Source organism: Sceloporus occidentalis, unplaced genomic scaffold, assembly GCF_023333645.1.
Source record: "Sceloporus occidentalis isolate IW3139 unplaced genomic scaffold, rSceOcc1.0.p SCAF_6, whole genome shotgun sequence".
NCBI classification, from domain to species: Eukaryota; Metazoa; Chordata; class Lepidosauria; order Squamata; family Phrynosomatidae; genus Sceloporus; species Sceloporus occidentalis.
The window spans coordinates 74,733,224-74,757,627 of record NW_028316986.1 but is presented as its reverse complement, the minus strand read 5'-3'; the positions used below and the strand labels follow the sequence as shown (position 1 = coordinate 74,757,627).

At 38.2% G+C, this 24,404-nt stretch overlaps 1 protein-coding gene across 2 annotated transcripts in view; it reads right to left on the bottom strand.

Moving 5' to 3' along the window:
• PRKN (parkin RBR E3 ubiquitin protein ligase) overlaps window positions 1-24,404 on the bottom strand; it is a 938,258-nt gene that overhangs the window by 754,384 nt on the left and 159,470 nt on the right. For both annotated transcript variants that reach the window (XM_089530072.1, XM_089530073.1), the window contains exon 2: window positions 14,620-14,783. In XM_089530072.1, coding sequence (XP_089386198.1) covers window positions 14,620-14,783 — 164 coding nt within the window. The remainder of the gene's footprint in view (window positions 1-14,619; window positions 14,784-24,404) is intronic.

The window sequence follows — 24,404 nt, the reverse complement described above, 5'->3', positions numbered from 1 at the left end:
ACACTTAGTCAAACTATAGAATTCACAATCACAAAGCATAGTGATAGTTGTCAATTTGGTCCTCTTTAAAAGCAAATTAGACAAATTAGCAAATTAGTCTTGAGACTCACAGAAGTCACTAGTCATTATGGCTCTGTATTGCACCCAATATTAAAGGCTCCTCTGATACTGGAGGCACCACTTAATACTCTTATTAAATCTTCTTATCTCATGTTATGTCAAAAGCACAACTAGAAAGTATCAATTCAGTTGTCTGGTCTTCATCAATGTGATTACAAATAATGTCTGTCCCACATGTCCAACTTTCAGATTTCAGATTTTCAGAAACACCAGAGTATTTCAAAGTTTTAAGTATATGGTGCTTTCTTTGTTGCTCACTCCTGTTTGGAATTCATTTAAATAGATAAGAATACAAATGAATTTTAGAATACCATTAAATATTACAAAAGAAATACTCGTGTGGTACATGTTAAGACGAAAAGCCATTCTTAATCCAAAATAATGTAATTAATTCAAATAGAGAGTGAGAGAGCTGAAAAGTAAAGCTAATGGTTGATGTTAGACAATAATTAATTTGAAAACAATAGATCATAGACCAATAAAATGAAGAATTTAAATTATGCAGAAGGCCACTGAATTATGGAACAGTTTCACCAATATCAGTTGAGTTCATTCGTTCAAGAATAAGTGGGTCAAATGTATAACCAATTATACATCTTGAGATCAGGGTAATTGGTACAGCAGGAGTGTATAACAAAGAGACTTTGGCACTTCTGTGCTTCCCTTTAAAAACTGGATGTTCTTACAACTGACAATAATATCTTAATTTTTTAAAACTTTTTCACGTTTCATCTGTTTATATATTTTAAGAGCAAAGAACAGAGGCACTGATGATACTGTAATAACTGTATCACCAGAAAGGAAGCACATCGTGCCCATTATACTGGCACAGGCACAGAAACAAAGAAACAACCAGTGTCATATATGCATTAGCTCCCATCTAGGAGACCTTGGGGGCTGTGTCCCCAATGTACATCCCCACAAAAAAAATCAGTTTAATCCTCAAGTGCCCTCTAAGGGACAAGAATGCATTTTGGCGATATTTTGGACCTTTGGGTTGTTTTTTACATTCACTTTTTGTTTTACAAAAAAAGGGGGGCTCTGCAGCCTAATATGACTCAGGGGGCCCAAAAACATGACAAACATTCTCTTCACATGTTCTAGAAGGCATTGGGGGTCTGGGAAAAGATTATATCTGGGAATCATAAAAAAATAGCTTAGTGGATTGTATGTAGCCCATAGGTCTTAACTCTGCCCACCTCTGATTTACATCAAGAAATACTGAAAGGTATGCATGCATGTATTTAATATTTCTTTATTTATATCTGATCTTTCTCCCACAACTGGGACTCAATATGGCTCATAATTAAATTAAAATAGATTCACATGAAAAACAAAAATGCAAAACAGGTACTGTACTGGTAAAAACATTAAAAAGATCACCATGATAAACCACACTTAAAGCAAATCATAATGTTAATTAAACAGTTAAACAAACCATGAAAATAAAACTATTGAATTAAAAATCAGTTCAGAAAAAGCAGAGCATTAGCCTGGTAAATGTTGAGTTCAGTTTGTCAGAATAAAGATTGTTGCCTGAAAAAAAATTGCTTTTTGAAAGTGTCTACACAAACAAATATTCAGAATGAAGACGAGGTTGTTGAGAATTCAATAATAACTAGACCAAGGGCTGGTACAGGCAGGCACAATACGGCAGCTTCATGGCAGCATGGGGGCATGGCGTTCAGAAAGCACATACGCCTATGCTGCTGGGAAGCTGCACGTGTGCCAGCTTCACAGTGCTGTTCTTTCCTATCATTTAGCATTTAGCCACTGTGCATTGCTGCAGCATTGCAAAGTCCCGGTGGGGCACGAAAAGCTGCTGCAAAAAGGAGCAGCAATTTGCCTCTTCTTTTTTGCAGCGGCAAAATGAACAGTGTGCATTTGCCATGGTGCCCACTCAGTTCTATCAGGGGTTGGCATCAAACCGCCCCTTTGGGGCAGCTGGGACCAAAAGCTGGATTTCGGCCCTTAGGTCAATATTTCTCTTCTTATTAGTAGTAGTAGTAGTAATAGTAATAATAATAATTCAGATCCTGCTTTTCTTCCAAAACTGGGACCCAAAGCAGTTCACAATTTAAACGAACAATACAATTCAAAATAAGTGTTAAAATTTAATTAAACTTTTACAGTATTGAAACACACTGAATTATTTTGATCATGTACTGAGGAGGATCATTTCCATCAGTTTCCCATACCATATGGATGCTTTCCTCCAGTTTCCAGAAAAACATATTTGCCCAGATTAGATACCTATGGCTAATGCATGGCCTTGGGGGGAGGGGACATCATGCAATCTCAGAGAGAAGGGCCTGCGAACTTTCTAATCATATCATGCCTCTTCACATACAGCAAGAAACAAGGAGGCTAATGGCTTTATCAGCCATGGATCAGGGCTATTCCAGCTTGTACCGAACTTGTTCTGTGCTGCCATTCCTAGGCAAACCTTTCAATTAAACTTCTGTAATCTGTTTCTCTCAGCTAACAACAACAAATCACCAGTGAATCAAGATTGCTCACTGTCAGATGACTCTAGTCATTTATTTTGTGGAAACACATCCAAGTACAAAGTAAAATTCAATTTCAGACAAGAAAAAGTGCATTGCACACAATTGTGTTATTAAGGACAGTATCTTCAAATATTACATTTTAAATAAACTGCCTCCCAAGGAAAAACTGTAATAGCATTGCCATGGACTTTGGCTAACTGGCCAATGTGATCTCATAGGTGGTTATTGCCAGACTAATTCTAATATTTCAAATATTCTAAATGCATGCTAAAAATATGAAGTTCACTCAAATCTACCTCAACTCTAAATTATCAAGACGTTTCTGAGTAGTCCGAGAGAAAGAGCACATTACAGAGAAACAGCTTGTGTATGTTTTTCTGTTTGTGAAAATGGAGGGTAGGCAACAAAGGAAGAACTAATAATTCTTAGCAAATACATCAACCTTTCCCAACTTGTATGCCTCCAGATGGTGTGGAATACAATGGTGTAGTCAAAGATCATGAGGATTGTAGTCTACAACTTCTGGAGAGGATCCAAGAAGGGGAAGGCTTAACTAGCTCGGAAGAAGTGTAAAAGTGATTCCAGATTCAGACTTAATGTTTCACATTAACTAATGTGTCATCTAAAGTACCTATATAGATTTAGCTAACACATGAGTTACTCAGTCCCTCAGAATTTAGAGTTTAACTTTCACAAGTCATCTGAACCAATTCTGTTATTTTTAGTCACAGAAAGACTGCAGGTGTTAACACCACACTGCTGGTGCAAGGGATGACTGAGTAAGCAAGAAGGCCTGAGCTCATAAAGAGCTCATTTAAAGAATAAAAAATAAATCTTCACATTGGCAGCATGATTCTCTCATGCTGTTTGGTTTGTGCAGGTGGTCAACATACTGACTGAACTGTGTCCTCTGGCTGTTTTCAAAGCAAGAGCTGCTGACAAAGAGATGAATGAGTAACTAAGGAAAGAGCTGCAGATTATCCCCTGGACACCTCAAGACTTTTGCATTGAAGTAAAGCCGTAATTTGACTGGAGGATTCATAGGCCTGGATCCAATGCAGTAGACCAATGTGTTCCCTGTGCTCAAGGGAGCTTTGGCTGTGTGTTTCTCAAAGTGCAGCTCATTAGGCCTCCTGTCAAACCTTATGAAAGAGAGAGACATTTCAAAGGCAGTTTGCATGATTTGGAGATAGGGGTCTGCTTTTCAAAAGAAAAAGAGTAACAGATTTCACTGGGGTTTTCTGTGGTCTTCAGTGTAACTACAATTAGCTCTTTAGATCCTGGGTTATAGTGTTTGACCAGTATATTGGATTTCAGGAAGCTGGATAATCAGGACTGCTATAAAGCAAAGGGTGGTGTAGTCTATATGACATTTCTGGGCACCTTCCTTTTCATAACAATGAAGGACCAATCTGAAAAACTATTTCAGAGGTTTATGCAGAAAGAATATTAACAACCCAAAGTTCAAACATAAAAAACTAAGGAACTTTCCAAATTACTTAATTATGTTAATTTCATCTCACAGCAGAAACTCACACTGCCTCCTACTGTTTTAAACCCTCTAGTTTTCTCACCAGAATGTTACAATTGAATTACCACACATGGATTCCGTCAGAACTTGTTTATGTCACTTCTTTCATTAAAACCAAGATGAAGGTGAATTAGTTCAAGTTATTTCTTGACAATATGTTCCCCACACCCTCTCAAACATAGAGGGAATGTTTTATTACATGGAAGGAAAATATCTAAGCCTTTATTACCAAAAACTTCATAGTTTACCTTTCTCCTCTTCTTAGTCAAGTACCAAAGCTGTTTTGAGAATTAAGAGGGACACAATAAATTGCAAATATTTAAACAGAGCCAGTGTGGTGTACTGGTTTGAGAGCTGAATTGGAATCCTAGGGTTCAAATCCCCACTTGGCCATGAAAACTTACTGCGTGACCCTGGCAAGTCCCACTCTTTCAGTTTCAGAGGAAGGCAATGGCAAACTTCCTCTGAACACAGTTTGGGTGAGGGGAGACCCTTGTGATAGCTTCATCTTAGGGCTGCTATAAATTGAAAACAACTGGAAAACATACAACACCACAAATATTTAAAAGGTAAATGGTAAATTTACAAAAAATAAAAAAATTAAAAAATCCTCAGGCCTGTAGTCCTATAAACCTGGGATGGTATCTTAGAGTACACAAGACAGAAGAGCTCTCTCTTTTTGCCCTAGGAGAGGAAATTCCTCAGGCTATTCTCACAGTTCTCCACAAGATAGACATGGAAACCAACTATCCTTTCCAATCTGCCACTGGTGTTCTAAAACTGATAATGGGGACGGGGAGCAAACAGGGATGCATTCAGGGAGACTCTGGACCCAGGAGATCCAAAGCCATTCAATTTGCCCAACATATGAGTATGGACTTACTTATTTTTACTCTATTCCCCCCAGACCATCTGCTGCCCAGCAATGCATTTAGCAGGGCTGTGCATTTGGCAATCTGTCCATCTTTGTCCTGCTCTCAATTATCAACATGAAGTCTAGGTGATGCTGATGAAGACTGATAAACCATCCTCATCCAGAGGCCTAGAGCTAGTAACCTTCATTGACAGGGGAACTGATAGCCTGTAACAAAAAAGCTATAAATCAGAGTCAGGATTCTAGAGAGTAGCCATGGCCAGGACCTTAGACAGTCCAGGGGCCATAAAGCTGTCAATATCAACTTGAATAGCCTAGTGCCCATCTATTTTGCTTTTGTCAGGCCTTACCTGGAATACTGTGCCCAGTTCTGGGCACCACAATTCATAAAGGACATTAACAAGTTGGAGCATGTCAAGAGGAGGGCCACCAAAATGGTGAAAGGTCTGGAAACCATGCCTTATGAGGAAAGACTTAGGGAGCTGGGTATGTTTAGCCTGAAGAAGAGACAGTTAAGAGGTGATATGATAGCCCTGTTTGAGTATTTGAAGGGGTGTCACATTGAGGATGGAGCAAGCTTTTTTTCTGCTGCTCCAAGGACTAGAACATGGAACAATGGATGCAAGCTACAGGAAAAGAGATTCCACCTCAACATTAGGAGGAACTTCCTGACAGTAAGGGCTGTTCGACAGTGGGACAAACTTCCTGGGAGTGTAGTGGAATCTCCTTCCTTAGAGGTTTTTAAACAGAGGCTGGATGGCCATCTGTTGGGGATGCTTTGAGTGTGATTTCCTGCATTTCAGGGGGTTGGACAGGATGGCCCTTGTTGTCTCTTCCAACTGTATGATTCTGTGATTCTATGAGTACTTGAAGGAGAAGTGAAGCTGTTCTCAGCAAGGTTAGCTGGTGTACAAAACTGCCTTTTATAGTTCAGCCAACACCAAGATCTCAGGCAATACTGCGGGCCTTTGGTATTTGCAGACTTGCCATCAACAGATTTAAGCATCCTCAGACAGCAAGCTGCCTGTTGTCCCCAATGCAGGGGCATGTACATGGCCATGTTACCATTAGGGATAGCCCCCATTATCCCTTGTGGCAGTGTGTGCATATGGCTGCCAGGGACAATGGAACTTGTCCCGTTGTTCCTAATGGTGGTATGACTGCATGCAAGCACTGCCATTGGGGACAATGGAGGCTTACCTGAGGTCCCATTGTCCCTAACAGTGGTGTGGCTGCATGCATGCATCACCATTAGGGACAATGGGACTTGAGATCCTGCAGTTTGGTGTCTGTGATGGAAGGGTCCTAAACAGATCCCCTGCGGATACCGAGGTCCCACCCTATTTAAGGAGAGTGTTCAATAGTTGTGCTCCCCTCAATGCTAGACTGCTGTTTTCATTTTGTTTTCAGGGAATGATCTGGGCCAGTTACCTGAGCCTGTGTCCCACAGCTTGTGCTGTGGGAAGCACCTCATTTCCTCAGTGCTCAAAGCACAATATTTCATCTCTGAAATAATGGAAACATTTCTAACCCAGCTGTCTGGAATGTATTTGTTTGAGGATCGTGGATTTCTGTTAAATATTGACCATATTATGTTGTTTATAATGTAAAATTATCAGCTTTCTCCCACAGCAGTTTTGTAATTTTTTTTAAAAAAAGTTAATTTGAAAAGTGTTAAGAAATTTAACACTCTCCTCTATATTAACTAAAATACCTGACCTCCTTAAATGCAAAACTGGTCCATCCTTTCTTTGAACATTTCCTTCTTTCCTTTAGTTCATTTCTCTTCCAGGAGTGGAAGTCTAGGTGACACATAACATGGTTAAAATTAGACACAACTAAAGACCACAAAGAACAGGTCTAATGTTAATTTGCTTCTTAGCTGAGGTAAAGAAATTGGGAGTAGTTTGTAAAATCACACACCTCTTTCCCCCAGGTATTAATTTACCCTTCCTTTTCAATTTTGTTTAATTCTTTTTATCAGCACTGATGATACCCAAAGTTAAAGCTAGCCAGATTTCCCTGTTAAGAAGAGCTGAGAGCCAAGTTCAGCCAAGTATGGTCCACCAAATATTGTTGGACTGTAACTTCCATCAGAACTAGTTAACATAGCTAATGGCAAGGAATACAAGAGATGCGATGCAATGCAACAGCATTAGAAAGACGGCACCTCCATTATTTAAAACCTGATATTGAGGCAAATTTCATATCCTAGTAAAACATGAGCCTAGCCGTGGTTAATATTACTGCCAGAATAACACCTAATTGTTAATATGCAGTTTATACCAGGAAATAGCAGGAATGCAAACTGTTTTTATTTGAGCAGACTGAAATAGATTATGATATATTTTGCATGAATTCCTTCCTGAGGGGCATTTAATTAGTGGGGAAATTTCTGTGAGTGATATATATAATGATTCTGGTGAATCTACCAACTCTTTTATTCTTTTGCTATGTTCCTCAGAAATAATTGGATGTTTCCTAATCTTACTTTTTGAGTGGCAAAAACTATTCCCTTTAACTTAGCCTCTACTGTCATAATGCATCTGTGTTCTATTGTAACATATATTTCCTCCAGAGTAGCTATTTCTGGAAAGAATACAATGAACCATTGTGGATTAGGACTCAATGAGACCAAGGTTTTCATCCTGATTAGCCAAGAAAATAAACAAAGAAATAACATGGAAAGCCACTGGGCAAACTTGGCCAAGTCACCTCCTGAGAGGAAGGCAATGGTAAACCTTCTCTGAAAAAAAATCAGACCAAGAAAATTCTTGGTTACTGTAAGTCAGACTCAAGTTGAAGTCACATAACAACAAACAGCAAAGGAAGGAATGCATCGAAAAACTCTTATATCTGTACCTTAGCCCAAAATAAAGTTTTGCAATTTGTCAGCTCCCATTTATTTTTCTCATGGACAATTTCAAATAAGAATACTGTATATACCCAACTATAAATTGAGAAATTTATGCCCAAAAATTGCTCATAAAATCTTGGATCAACTTATATACAGGTCAATGTAGTAATACTGCTTAGAAAGTTCTGAAAGAAGCACTGCTGACGCCCCACTCTCTCTTGCCTCGGCAATGATCTCCGAAAGAGCTGCTGAGGCAGGGAGTGTGTGTGAAAGAGGTGATTCTCTCCCCATCATCCTCCTCCTCCTTCTTTGGATCTTTCTGATCACAGAGCACCCCATTTCCCTCCACTTCCCTCCTTTCTCAAGCTAATGTTAAAACCATCTCTTGCAGCAACAGGGAAGGGGTGTTTGGTGATCAGGAGAAGTCCAGAGAGGGAGAAGGAGGGTGGGAAGTGGTGTTTTTCTTTTGTTTTGTCCTTTACATCCTTTGTTATATGCCCCTAAATTTTACCCTCGACTTATCCACAGGTCACATAAAAATCCATGATTTGGGCCATAAAATCTTCACTCGACTTATAATGAAGTTGACATGTACATTAGTATGTATGATACATATTTTAAAGAAACAAATAAAGGAAGTAATAAATATCCATGTGAGGACATTAAAAATCACCATAAGGATCACGTGAAAAGAAAACATGTTACTAATCCATGTTAGCCATTTGGATACATATACTTACACACACACACACACACACACACACACAGAGTGAGTCCTCTTTCAAAAGATCAGTGCAGATTAACATAGGACTCTTTCACACGGAGGCACTTACCATTCCTAAAATTCCAGCAAAACATTTCTGAAGGTTTCCTTAAGTGCGAAGGTGGGATAGCCAGTCGTGCTTCTTAGTCGTCTTTGAGGCGTCCCGCTTCTCTCCTGTTGTCAAAGCATTCATGGAGCAGCCATTTCTTGAATAACGGGAACTTCCATTATTCAAGAAATGGCTACTCTACGAAACGAGATGCCTCAATGACAATTAAGAAGCGCGACCAGCTATCCCATGTTCGTGCTTCAGGAACCCTTCAGGAATGTTTTGCCGACGGTAAGCCTCTGTATGAAAAGGGCCAGAGTTTTCAATTGTGCATTGCCACATCTGTAACAAAAGCTTTCTCTTTCACATTCACAATTGTGTCTGGTGTTCTAATTGTTTCTCAATTTGAATTTTAAAGCCCCACAGAATTTTCTACATTGTTGTTGTTGTTACTATGTTGTTGTTCTTGGTTTTACACTCTACAAGTTGTTATCAATGGAGTTTTGCACTATCAATTATTTAGATTCTGTCCCAAGAATCTGTGAAGTATAATGTGGCATGTTCCAAGATGTTATTTTATTTTAAATGTTCTATTGTGATCTTATCAATGGAATTTCATTCAGATGTTTGGTCAGTCCATTTGAATTGCTCCGAGACAACCCATCAATAATAGATGTTTCCCCCCCCCCCCACTATTTTTGGGATGGAGATACTAAATATGGATATGTGTGGAGAAAAACTAAAGGAAACCTTGTTCCTACCTTGAAAACATATACAACAATAACCTTCTGGAAAAGGCTCGTGCCATTCATGTAGAACACCATTGCAAATTTCTTGGGAATAAAACTCTGAAGGGGGTTGGGGTGAGTACATTATGAACACAAAGCATGCAAGTCTTCACAGAACCATGTTCTTTCTTCAGATTTCCCCTCAGGCAAGAACATCCTCCCCCCCCCCACACACACACACACATTTCTAAACCCACCAAACCTCACCCCCAGAATCAGTTTGGAAAGAGGTCTGCATATTTGCTCCATTCCTTCAGGGGCATGAGATGTCAGACATCCTGTAACAATGCTGTCAAGTTCCAGAAACAGGGGTACATGTTGAGAAGTAAAATGGAGTAGAGAAAAAGATTTTACGAGGGAAGTGCAGCCCATCTAAATAGAAGAGGGAAAGAAACACAGTATTAGGCATCTTGAGGAAAAGCCAGATACAGGAATGTGACAAAAGCTCATTGCTTTTTGTTAAACATATGGGATGGGGTGTGTGTTGATCTCAGTTCAAGTATTTATGAGCTCTGAAATTTGGTTCCTTCTCAACCAAAGTTTGAGAATTTGCAGATACATTCATATTAATTGTATGTCTCAGTCAAGGCAATTTTAATTGATCCATTTGGCTGTAGGAGGGGAGGGGGAGAAGGAGAAATTCAATTCTAAAAATAAACACAGGCCATCCTTCCTTATTGCACACAGTGAAACAGAAAGACACCTGTTTTATGGCATTCTCCAGTCACCACTAAAAGACCTATTACAGCCTCAAATCATAATATATATATGTATGTGTGTGTGTTTTACAAGCACCTGACATTGTACATAAGCATACACTGCTACAGTAGAATCACCTAGATAACTTTATAATCCCCATTTTGGTTGTGTTAATTTGCCAATTTGATTTTTAAAGTTACATCAGATTTTTTTTACATTGTTGTTGTTTCTGTGTCATTGGTTTTACATTCTACAAGATGTTACCAACTGTCAAGACAATAATTTGAATTATTCCATTAGGCTTTAGGAGGAGAGAGGAAGAGGAAATTCCACTGTAACAATACATACAGGTCATCCTCCTTCCTTGTTAAGGCACTGCGAATTGAGTTTTATGTGAACTGCTAATTGCAAGAAAAGTTAGGAAGGGAAAGATAGTTTAGTGTTTTATAGCCCACATTCTTTGGGAATTTTTCAGCAATTGTTCACTTATCTGTGAGAGGTGATCAAGTTGAAATATTGCTTTCTCCACAGCAGAGCAAGAAGAGTGATAAAATTTACCGCTCTTCTTCAGGGACAGGAAGAATTGAGAGAGAAATTTACATCACTACTCAGTTAAAACATGTTCAGCCAACATCTAGACAGGCAAGACACTGGTGAACCAGAAGTGGCTGCCAGCAAAATGGGTCACTTGTTTTGTTTAGCACCAGTGTACTCTGGGGCAGCTAACTTGTGACCCATGGCTGCTGAGAGTTGCGGTCAAAGAATACCTGGAAGGCTACACTTTTCCCATCCCCGATACAGAACATGGGTGTTCACAACATGAGAATGCTTGTTGTGCATTTTTAAAAAATGAATTATTAACAATATATGCAGGGGTACAGGATAAGACAAAGAAGAACAGCCTGTCCTAGAGAATGGACTCTGTATACAGAATACACTGCTCAACCAATGGCTAGCTACAAGGGCCCACTGACCTTATATTTAATGGTACTTTTACTGAGAAGTATTGGGAGTTATGGCCCAGAGATGGTAATAGTGCTCATCTGTAAAAACAATGATTCTCTGCATTCTCTTCCCTGCCTCTCTTTCTTCAGTCAGCCATGTTGTGTAAAGTCTTATTGCAAACCATAAAGTTTGTTTCCTATTGTGAGTCATTTCAAGTGTGTCTGCCCCTGACTGTGAGAAAAGTCTGCATGGCAGCTAAACAGTACAACTGTCTCTTGAAGTTACAAATATGTGGCACAGTATACTATAATTCTATCTAGAGAGAATTTTTTTGACTTCCCACCCCCACTTCTTTCAAAAACAGCACAATAAAGTTTGGTTCTATGAGGCTTGGAGTCACTCTCCCCCTTCCCGATCTGTGACCTTAGCCTCTAAAAAAAAGTATGAAAGTTTTACTGCTAAAGTCAGCAAGGGCAGCAGCTGAAATATCGGAGAATTTTATTTCTTCAACAGGTGTGTAGGCAGGCAGGAGTAGTTTTTACTGCAAAGAATTATTACTGTGTATGTGCAGCATGTTATCGACCAAGCAATAAGCTCATAAATTCAAGAGAAAATCACAAGTAATGTGAGGAAGCACACTCACTGGGTATGAGCCACCTCACTCAAAAGCTGATAAGCTTTCCACTCTAGCCTTCTTGTTTCATACCAAAAAAAGGCTGGCATTTCTCTATTTTGAGTAAACTCACACAACAGTTTACATTTCACCCAGAAACAGCTCAATACAATTACACAACAATTGTAACACTTTGACACCAACACTGGCAGCAGAAGAGACAGGTGTAAGAAATTTCTGAAAGAATAACGTCACCCTGAAAACCGAGCATTTAGAACAACAACAACAACAACAACAAAAATCTTCCCATATATTTCTCTATATAAAAACTATTGTGTTTTACATACAACACAGTTTTATAAGACAGGGACACGGCAGCACATGCCTCTGGGGATTTTTATGTTTGTTTGTTTGTTTGTTGTTTAAGTAAGACACATAAAAGCTAGGGGAGGAATATGTGCCTCAACAGCAGGAGATGCACTGGAGAACAACAGGAGCAATTTGCATTTCTATAGTTTCTTTTGTGAGGCCAAATTCCCTAAAGCATTTAACAAAGCGATAAACATCATATCAGGCTTGAGGGAAGTGATAGGATGTCAATAAAGAAGCCTGTCTCTCTGCAACCAGATGCAGCAGCCATTTGATGCATAGCAATGTCTGCCCCCACCCCAGCTGTAAACATGAGTGCCAATTAACTTCTGCTGGTTAGAAAAAAGAATTTGCCTATGGTCAATCCTTCCCCCATTTTTTTATATGTACTGTAGTTACCTGGGTGATTGCAGAACATTCCTGGTTCACTGATGTTGCCACAGTAGAATTATATGTGTATGGTGGCTTCCTTTCTCAGTATCCCTATAGGATTCCATCTCAAAACTCACCTCTCCATGAAGCCTCTGCCTTCAGCCCTTTTGTCCCGCTGCAGACTCAAGTGGAACCATGCCAAGTCCACTGAACTCCATTTGCTCAGTATTATCTCTATCTACCTTCATCTCCTTTCTTCCCTGTCCTTCTTGTCCCTTACTTTATTGTATTCTTCATTATCCCATTCATAACCTATTTTTTGATAATGGATGCAAACCTTCCATTATTTCATCCCCACATGTGAGGATGACAAGTGAAAGTAGTTTTTTTTTTCCCTGCTGCAGAAAGAAAATTAATATTCCTCTGCAGTATACTCTTCATATTCACATGTCCTCAAGGCCTTGTGTAGAATTATTATGTGGAGAAAAACATGTGGGGTTTTGTACAACAAAACTATTTTCTGCACTGGAACGTTTTCTCCATAAGAAATCTATTTTCTGATTAAAAAACAGTTTTTCTTCCATGAAAACTTGTGTCTTCCTCTAAAGAATAATACTTGTGCTAGACTTATGGATATTGAATAGCAGAAGAAAAGTGTACAAAATGCTTGATGGGCTATTATTCTTCCCTACTAGGGTGTGGAGTGTGGATATTATTTCCATCCCTAACTCTGATGGTGGAATAAAAATAACACAGCACTCCTGGTGCTAATATAAGAATACCTCCCTCCCTGCCAGAAAAGGCAGGCAATTTCCAGGTTTATGGAAATTTCCAAATCTTTACATGTTGTTTTTTTGCTCAGATCAAAGGATGCTTCCAACTGAACAAAGCATCACACACACTGAGAACAATGAAGGCAACAACATAGATAGTAATCTCTAATTGGCCTTTTAAAAATTCTACTCATTCTACATCTGTCTTGACAATCTGCTTCCTTTTGCAGTCATAATACACAGCATGACTTAGAATGGAAATGGGAAAACGATGGCTTCTCAGACTGCATCTCCCAGCATTTCTTGATATAGACATGGACTTCATGATTTACAAGACATGGATTTCATATACACTCTGCCAGCTAGAGGCCCTGTGAGTCAGGCCACTAACATTACAATGGTGTTTGGTTCCAGGACCAAGACTACTCCCACCATCCCCATGGATATAAAAAATCCATGGATACTCAAGTCCCATTATATACAATGGCATCCCTTATCTAAAATGGCAAAAATCAAGATTTGCTTTTTGGAATTTATATATTTTTTGAATATTGTCCAGCCATGGATGATTGAATCCATGGATAAAGAATCCACAGATACAGAGGGCCAACTGTATCCCTATTTTTCCGATTGGGTTAGTGGACAAAGCTATGTCAGAAGCTGCCGCTATCTCCATTTTAATGATGTCACGACTGGTAACTAATCATAAGGATATAAAATTCAGCTACAACAAACTCAGCAGCGTTCACATTTCCCATCCGCCAGCAGCTTGTTTCTCAGTATGCCGAGTTTATTGTTGTGCAGGTGCCTCAGGGGGAACCTCAGTGGCTTCTGCGACCAGGCCCTCAAACGTCGTATTTCATCAGCACATGCACTTTATACAGACACTCTCACCCAGCAGCAAGAGCAGCCTTAGAACTATCCTCCAGGGGTCACAATTGGGTTACAAATTCAATACAACGTGATGACTGAGCAGACTGATTTAGAACAATTTATTCACATCCTTCTTCATTAAGATTCAAATGGAATAAGTAATGTAGAAATTGAACAGATACAGAAAATGTGCATAGCTTGCTCCTGTAGTCCGTAAACATTTATTCACTAAGCACAGCTCTGTCTCCTGCTCTGTCCCCTCCTTTTCATAGTCTTTCTTCCTCCCCGTCTTTTCAGCTTGCTGTTTTAATGCATAATTAAGAAGGTCAGAATTAATGAAGCAGTGTGGAGTAAAGTTCAAGGAATCCCCAGGCACTATTTATTCTATTAGATCTCAGGCGTGAATGTCAGATTGGCAGCGTTCGCAGGAGAGGCAGTTAAGCGGGCAGCATCCCAGAAACAAAACTACCAAGGGAGACTTACCTGCAGTGTCAAGTCATTCCTGAGCTCCTTCCCTGCAAAAATCACTCGCAACTGGTCAGCTGGAACTCCCTGTCGCTTAGCAACTGCTTCCTTGAGCTGAAAGATGCTGGTGTCTGCATCAATCTCCACTGGGAAACCATGGCTGGAGTTGAACCTGACAAACACTGACCAAGAACAAGAAAAAGACAGACAGAAAGACAGATCTTTAAAAGCCTGGATATTTATTTTTTAAGTCTGATAACCTGAGAATTGCACAAGCAACAACATTTCTCTTAAACATGGACAACAGGCACAATGGTACTGTAAAATTGTAGTATGTGGGGTATGTTTTGTTTTTGTTTTTTGTAATTTTAAAAATAAGAAGAGTGTCACAGTGCAGCTTATTATTCTGAAACACAATTCCAAATAAGAATTCCCAGTATGTAATTTTCTTTACTACTTAATTAGGTAGCTAATTATATAGCATGATGTTTCAGATATCAACCTAACTTATACTTCCTATGCACAATGAAGCAGGCTTTATTAACAATATGCAGAATGATCACTAATGCCAAACTATTCTTGTACTTTAGAGATCTAAATATATAATCTGCAACCTTATTCTCTCTTAATCCACTCAAAAATATACTATCAAGCAAGAACAAAAACACAAATATGCTTGCGAGACAATGTATTACAGCAGCCTTTTGGAGCGGTGAAAGGGGGGGTGAGAAAATGAAAGAAAAAAGCTTTTTAAAATACAGTAATACCAATTCATAGATGCTGGCCTCCTAGAGAGGAGACAATTGTCTAGAAAATAATGATAGAGAGAAAATTATATGCTTCCTGCAGCTTCTAAGTCTTTTCTAGAGCAATGTGGTCTTTCTCAGAGTTCAGTTAAATAACTGCAGTACATAACTCCTGCTAACATACTCATGTGGTGCCAAAAATTACTGTCAAACTCAGAGCTATAGCAATTGGCCAGGGCATACATAAGGGTCTGGCAAATAAGCTGTTCACTACTTTCATTCACATGGTAAGGTTACATAACATACATAAGCATGTATTATAGTTTCCAGGTTTATAGATGTCATGGGTGGTAATCATAGAAAAGCATAGGAGCAAAGTGGGGACACATGGAAGCTCTCCTCCTGTCCTTTCCACACCTATTTATATGCAGATACTGCACCTTACAACCCAATCCTAGAACACATGTTTGTAACAGAGATAAAAGGAATATTTATACATTTTCTCATTCTTCATGACAAAAGGTGTCTTGAGATATACTGGCAACTGGTTAAAAAAACAGGTAACTTTTGTGAGATTTTTCACATTCTGGGCCATTAGAAAAGCAAAAAAAAAAAAAAGAGTTAATGCTATAATAACACATTGCTTTGCACATAAATCAGTGCATTTTGGGACTGTAGTTTGGCCTGGGACTTCAGTGACCTGATGCCATGGTCCTGAGGTCAGCGCCAGAGCGGTCCCAAATGGGCGCTTGTTTCCTAACTGGCTTCAGGCTGCTTTTGACAGCTGCAGCACGACTTTGGCTCAATCCAGGGATGTCCGTCATCTGAACACCACACCCCAGATCAGCCCAAAGTCATCACTTTTGGCCCATGTATTTCAGGCCATGATTCCCTCCTCATTTCATAAGATATAAAACAACATGGGATGCATCATCATTAGAGATTACCAATACATAGGAAATCCATTTTCCTACCACTTTTTACATAATTTCTAATGACACTTTTCAGTCTTCTCCTTCCAGTAGGAGCTACTTGTGCACCCTCAAGAGCCTCTGAGGGTTGGCCAACCCTCCAGAGAAAGACCCTAAAAAATAAGAGGACACCTACTTGAAGAGAAAGGTTGAAGCACTTTCTACACATACACATGAGCTTTTCTAGATCCTAGCTAATCTTTCCAGCTGAATTCTCTAGTTTACAGCATATATGAACACGTGCAAAATATTTTACACTTTCAAAACTAGATGAAATGATTATTGCTTTCTCTAGAATAAACCATTCAAGAGATGACTGGAGAATCATTACTGAGACTACCAAAAAGTGTGTCCAGGCCATAATTCTTGCCACACATCCTTTGTTTTCTCAATCAGCTTAAAATACCTTCCTAAAGCTGTATCCATTGTTTCTGCTCAGCAGACAGTCTGGAAATTAGGAATCTTTACAGACCACAGCATTTCCTTGTAACTTGCATAAGATTGGTGAACACTTAAGGTCTTACTGAAAAATAAGCTTTGTCTTCTTTTTTTAGCTTAAACCATGAAGGTTGTCCAAGCATGTGGCACAAAGCATTAATGTGTATGCAGTCTAATTTTCTGCCCCTATGACACTTGAGGAGAGGAACATACAAACTGCCCAAAATGCCCCAAAACATTTTTAAAGCAAATCAAGAAATAGTTGTGGTTTGTGAAATAAAAATGTGTATTTTATATTAAAACAATGTACGGCTACCCCTGAATTTGTTGTTGGACCTTTTTAAAAGATGAATTGTTGTTTCTAAAAACTTCTGGGAAAGCCTATTCATTCTTTTATTTTCTTTTTTTATCAAATGAGGGTATTCCAAGGGAGTCAGTATATAAGAGGAGAGTTGCAAAACAATCTTTGGAACCTTTGAACACCACTTTTCTGGTTAGAAAGATACTTTTCCCTGAGATGGATAAAAAAATATCAATTTTGCCGATATAATAATCGAATTATAGAGTTAGAAACAATATCCCAGGAGACATCTAAACCAAGCTCTACAGCTGCAGGAAATTCATAGCCAAAGCATGGGTTTGCAAAGCATTTACAAAGCCAAAGCATAATAGAAGACCATCCAGTCTGTTGCAAAACCTTCAACACAAGTGAAACTACCATCCTCTGAGGGAGTCAGCTCTTGCCATCAGAAAGTTTTTCCTAATGGTTAGTCAAAATTTCCTTTCTTTTAGTTAGAATACAAAGATTCAAGACCCATCTTCAGAAGCAGCAAAAAGAATTTTTTTCCATCTTCTAAATAACAATTTTTCAGATATTCAAAGATGTCTGCTATATCACCTCTCCATATACTCATCTCCATACATAATCAGCTCCCTCCTAAGGCTAGGTTTTTCAGATGCCATTTTGACTGGCCAAAAATAAAAAGCATTATTTTGGATTTTTTTTTTCTTATGGACAACATGGCTACATTTGTTTTTGGTTTTTAGGCTCAGTAAAAGTATCACTGTTTTGTGGATTTTGGATCTTATTGTACTTTGTTAACTGGCCAACAGAGCTATCCCTGAATTTGTTGTTTGTAGCATCACATGCTTTCAGACAGCACTGTAGGTGGACCTCTTCAAAAGGACTCATGAAACTCTTTTCCTTTCTCCAGCTCTTTGAGAATACAGTATCATAATGGCCCAAAGCACACAGGCAAAATGACCCAGCTTAAGGCTGCATTGGAGGTGTGCGGTTTACCTGACACATACCTCAAACACAGCCTAAAGCTGTGCTGACGCTGCACCGAGCAACAAGAATGGGCCAAGGAGGAGCAAATAGAATCTGTTCCTTCTGGCAGCCCAATTCAGGACGGCAACCTAGATCAGGACCAGGCACATGCAATCACCACAATACTGGAACAATCACGGCTGGCGTGGTCCCAGCATGATCCTTTTGGTGCTTCTGCTTCGGGTTAATGTTAAGAATTTTATCTTAAGGTAGTATTTGATTAATGAAAAGTGCTGAATTTTTAAAAGTCTAAACAAATCCAGAATAACACCTCTGGCTTATTTAAACTTACTTAGGCTTTCAGTTTATGTAAATTAGGACACAGAGTAAATATTTAAGTACATTTAATTTCTTATTGCAGGTTCCCCCCCCCCCAAATCTGTTCTTAGATGTTAGCATAAGAGATATCCTGCCTGCTTGACTTCTGTTGTGAACCATTAAAGAAAGGCTGCTAGAGCAAAGCTTAAAGATTTTCCACATCTCAAAGATAGCTGTCCCTTGTGAGCTTTTCATAGTTCGACCTGCCACTGTCTTCCCTGCAGCAATTCTTTTTTTAAAAGTCTATATGCCACATCTTTGTCAGTTATCCTCCTCATAAGCAAATAATAGGATTCCTTTAAGGAGCAAACTCTTAAGAAGTGATTTAGATGCAAAGTCCACCATCCTGAAAAATAGCCTAAGGATACTTTTGCCATGTTACATTATGTGACATGACCTGTTTGCTGAAAGCGGTATATGATAAACAATATGTGCTACCAAACAGTTGCTGTTCCAAAGTGAGAGACGATACATTGTAAATGTCAGCATCCTTTACATATTGCCTCCATACCCATTCATGACTAGTCCAAGCTATTTTTAAAGCACCACATTCTGCTTTTATAAAATTAATCCTTACTTTATAAAATCAGTATACTGAAATGAAAATCTGCAAGGTTTTGATTAATTTCCTTGTGAACATTAAAAGCACTGCTTCTAAAAAGGAAGCGTTGGGGCCCTAGGATTCCATGTATACAAGATGTCAAAGATCTATATTTATTAACTTGCATTAAAACAGGAAATACATTAACACTATTGATTCATCCTGAAACGCCTATAAAGATTAAGAATGTGCCATATCAGGATGGGATACTTTAAATTATGTAGTCAGCAATATGTAGGCTCAATATGCTGAGAACAACAGCAAGTCAATCCCACCCATCCCATCCATCCCCTTCCGTGGCAACAGAGACCTTATATAAGGCCTCAGCTACGGAGTGAACAAACAATGAAGGTGGCATGGATTATTCACACTATTTATTAATTAAAATATTTCCACCCAGCCCTATATCAAAAAGATCTCAGGACAACTTACAAATAGCATTAACACAACAGGTTATATGGCTTAAATCAATATTTTTTTTCGACAAGCTAAATATATTATATTATATCATATTAATATATCATGAAAACAAGATTTTTGTGATCATTGGCACTTGCTCTTCCCATTCACGATCTCTATTTTCCTCTGCTCCCACCATTTTTATTCTACTTAGCTTTCTCATACCATTTTGGTCTTCACCAATTTTCATCTAAGCATCTGATCTGATATCAACTCTGTTAGATTTTAATACAAATTGAGTTTCAGTTAGTGGAAATGCTTGGGCCCAGAATTGTTTTGGATTTAGAGGAGGGTGTTTTTTGTTTGTGTTGATTTCAGAATATCTGTATTTCCATATATATACATAATGGGGCATCTTGGAGATGGGAACAAAGTCTAAACACACAATTTATTTATGTTTCAAATACATTTATACAAATAGCCTGAACGTGATTTTGTACAATATTTTTACAGTTTTGTGCCTGAAACCAAGTGTGTTGACACTGAACCATCAGAAAGCAAAGGTATCACTATCTCAGCTATCCATGAAAATGTTTTGTTTTTTAGATTAATTTGAATTTCAGAATTCTGGATAATTGATAGACTGAGAGAGTATAAGAGCCTGAGCATGAGCTGGATATAACTCTGAGGCACTCTTGCCATACCAGTTTTGGAAACATTGGTGGTGACTGTGCTGCTGTTCCTTGTGATACTAGATTAATTTGATAGCAATACCAAAGTTGTTGTTGGATTAGATAAATTCAAATCTGTGTTTTGGATGAGTGGTAAATGGAACTAATTTAAGAAAATTAATAATGATGATAGATGAAAATGGCAGTAAATATTAATGCCAATGCTAATATAAATACTAACACTATTAGCTATATAGGGATACTAATGATCAGAACACAGAACTAATGCATTACCTAGAAAAATACATAATGCAGTGTGTCATGGGAGAGTAATGAGAGCATAATGGTGTTCCATTTGCAAAGTAATGTAATAGTTAACAAAGCTATTATTGTTTCCATGTGTAACAACTAATGTTTACTTGTTACTTTGGGAGAGTTAAAATGCCCAGAATGCTGCATTTTTGGTAACCTTTTTCTATAGGCCTTTCTTTTTTCTCTCTTTTACTCTCGCAAATGGTACTTTTTAAAAAGGAACTAAACAGTAATGACAAAAACAATGAGTACTATAATAAGCAACAAGGAAAGATGAGCAAGAAGCAACAATAATGACTAAGGTAGAAAACTGAGTAATGACTAACAGTAGAAGTATCTTTTCAAACTCTGATGATAATAGATAAGTAAAGGAACTTTAGTGAAATTATGGTTTAGGAAAGAACTAAGTTATAGTTCTGCCTCCTTTGCTTCTGGACACACCTCCCTTTGTAGGTACAGTTTTTCAGACAGTTCTGGTTCTGGAATGTCAGACGTGGGCATTGACCCCAAAACAATGCCAACTATTGTTAGAAATAAAATACATTGACAAAATAATTTCAACCCCTCAAGTTAGCAATGCTAGTATCTATTTTCAACTTATTTACCACTATCTATTATGCAATTTAATATTGCTTTCAGAATGGAGTTACTGTGCTTTCAGTACCACAAAACAGTACATGGATTTTTTGCTGCTCAACAAATTTAGAAGAATTGTTGTTCAATGATTTAATACTTTAGCAAAATAAAAAGGGCCATATTTGCATAATATGTAACACTCCCAGCAGAATATTCATCTTTGTCGAATATTTCCTACTAGTAGATGACAAAGGGATGGGAAAACAGCATAATAATCCTGTTTACATTACTCAGATGTTGCTGGGACACAGTAACTCTATTCTGCCAGGAACAGGTGCGTTCAAGATATTTAACACTTATTCTGTAAAAACCCAATAGATATATTACAAAATGTAAGTAGCTTTTTTCTACACAGAATAGTTTGTTCTCAGTGTGATGCCACCTGGCCAAATTTGAAGGGGGTGGGTGGGTGGGTGAGTAAAGCAAAAAGAAAGCTAAATGGTCAGAGTTTTCTGACATTTTACAGACTTATAGCTAATCCTTCAGTCAGTAAAACTTGTTTCCAAGTCAGTTTACACAGTACTTTGCCCTAAAAATCATTCTAGCTGAACTCAGTGGACCATATTTTTGAGAAAATGATAAGAACAGTTTAACAATAGAAGCAATTACCTAGAATGGTTGTAAGCTGTTCCTTCTATGAGAATCTCAGGCAGAGTTTAGTAGACAGCTATCTGTATAGAACGTTCTAGCTATGAATTTCCTGCACTGAATGTAGGGTTGGCGCAAATAGACTTACGGGACCCTCACAACCCCACCACCAACATTTTCAAAGATTCTGAAAATGCATAGGACTGAGCTGTAAATGTTTATTGCACTGATGATGCAGGTGATTCCTGGAGAAGAGACAATTTGATGGGGGAATATGATAGCCAGATATCTTCAGATCTCTGAAGGGATGGCACATACATGATTGATTCAGATTGTTTTCATTCTCTCCATACTTTACGACACAAAACCAACAGAATGAATAACAAAAATTGAGGTTTTCACTAAACATTAAGAAAAACTTGATGGAAAGGATAGTTCAACAACAGAAAGGGCTACTCAGAAGGTAGTGGACTCTCCTTCATTGTTGGTTTTTACTGTATCTCAGAACCAGCTGTCAAGGATACATTAGCTGTGGATATTCTGCACTGGCAGCCCACTGAACTGCACTGCCTACGGGACCAGAGTGAACCCTACAATGCTGAAATGCTATGAGAGCCAATTGGAATAGGCAATAGGAGATATGTTTTTGACCTATATCTCCATGTAACTTTAGCCAATGGCAAAGAATGACAAAAGCTTTAGAAGAAGAAAAATACCTGTGGGAACATAGTTGCCCATCCCTACCTTAACAAATAGATTCTGAAAAAGGGACAAAAATCCTTTGATGGAACACTTTATACTCAAAAACAAGCTGTTCTGAGTAGTCTTTGAAAAGAAAAGGCACAATTATAACCTCAAAAACCTTGATTTGCTTCTTAAAGGAGAAAGCCACATGGTGAGATAAGCAGTAAAAACAAACATAGTACACATTTACCCATACACAGTCAACCATATGCCTCAGACATCCAAAGGACAGAAAGTAATAGTATCATGAAATACAACTGACAGCAACACAAATTTGCATAGCTTTAAAAATGTATTAGGATGGGGGAGGGGGAGAAGAAGAAACTGCCATCTAAGCAAGACTTTATAATTTATCAACACAAAAAAATTAGTATGCCATTGCCATGCAATCTTAATTTTTTGAATAACTTACCATGGCATTATAATAGTGCATGGCTCTGTAAGCTGTTCCACCTTATAAATCTAAATTTTATAGAGTATGAATCAAGTTCCTAAATATCCCAAAGCTTGTGATTTAACATGCACAGACTTTGCAATGTAAAATAGACTAAATTTGATGGATAGGAAGAATGCCATTTCATTTTTGTTATTGTTGTTGTAAACCTATAAAGATCCAAATGTGTCTTTTAACAATAAAATCTATATAGTTCCACATTGACCTGATCCTATGAAATGATACAGCAACAAAGAAGCATAATAGTATTGAAAGAGCTCACCATGGCGGGATACAGACTGCCCCAAAAGGGCGGTCTATCCGTGCCTTGTTTTGCTGCACGAGGGAGCCGCAGCGGACAAACTGCGCAGCTCCTTCACACAGCAAAAAGAATCCTTAAAAAGCGGGTTCTTCTTGCGGCGCGTTTGTGATGCCGGGATGTGCAGACACTAAGTGTCTGTCGCGTCAAAATGCAGTGCCCGTGTGTACAGGGCACCACCATTTTGATGCTCCCATCACATGCTAGGGGTGATGCCAGTATAAAAAGGCATAAAGAATGTTGTATTGTTAGTCAGTTAGTTAATTTATTTTATATACAGGTTGAGTCTCCCTTATGCAAAATGAATGGGACTAGAAGTGTTTTGGATTTTGGATATTTTTTATTTTATTTTGGAATTCCTATTTTTGGGATTTTATATATATATATATATTTAATGAGATATCTTGGAGAGGGGACCCAAGTCTAAGCAGAAAATTCATTTATGTTTCATAAATAAACACATAGTCTTATACACATAGCTTAAATGTCATCTTATACAATATTTTTATACTTTTATGCATGAAAGAAATTGTGTATACATAAGGGATGAAGGAGACTCAACCTGCATTGCTTTTTCCCAGCACGAAATCCAAGGCATCTTGCAAGGCTTAAACAAGATAAAGCTAAAAAAATAAACTGATGACCAAAAAAAAGTCAAAACACCTTTAAACAAGATGTCATATTAAAATGCCAATGATTTTAAAAATCATTTTTAAAACATGACCTTAAAGATAAAAATACAGCACATGCATACACCATAAAAAGACTTCCTACAATTACAACCATCAAATGTCTATTTAAATAACAATGCCTTTGCTTGCCATTGAAAAGAAAGAGAGGAAGCCAGTTTCACCAGATGGGCCCATGGATGTGGTGGGACAGAAGAAAAGCCCTCCTTTGAGGATCTTATACTGGATCTTGGCTGGATCTAGGCTGGATTTAAGCCATATAGAGCTTTTTAGGTCATAACCAGCACTCTGAATTGTGCCCAAAAACAAATCAATAGTTGATGAAGCTAGTTCAACAAGGGAGTTATATATTCCAGTAATACCTTAGAACCTAACTGGTTTATTCTAGCATGAGCCTACATAGATATCACATTGAAAAATGCATCTGAAATGAACTGAGACCCATGAAAGACCATGTTAAAATAAACCACTTAGGGCACATCCAGACTGATAGAAAAATCCCAGATTTTTTCCCCTGTTCTTTCAAATTTTACACTGGGTTAAAATAAATTGACCTGGGGAAATAGTAGGAAAAGTCTCTGATCATACCAGGAGGTGACAGAAATATT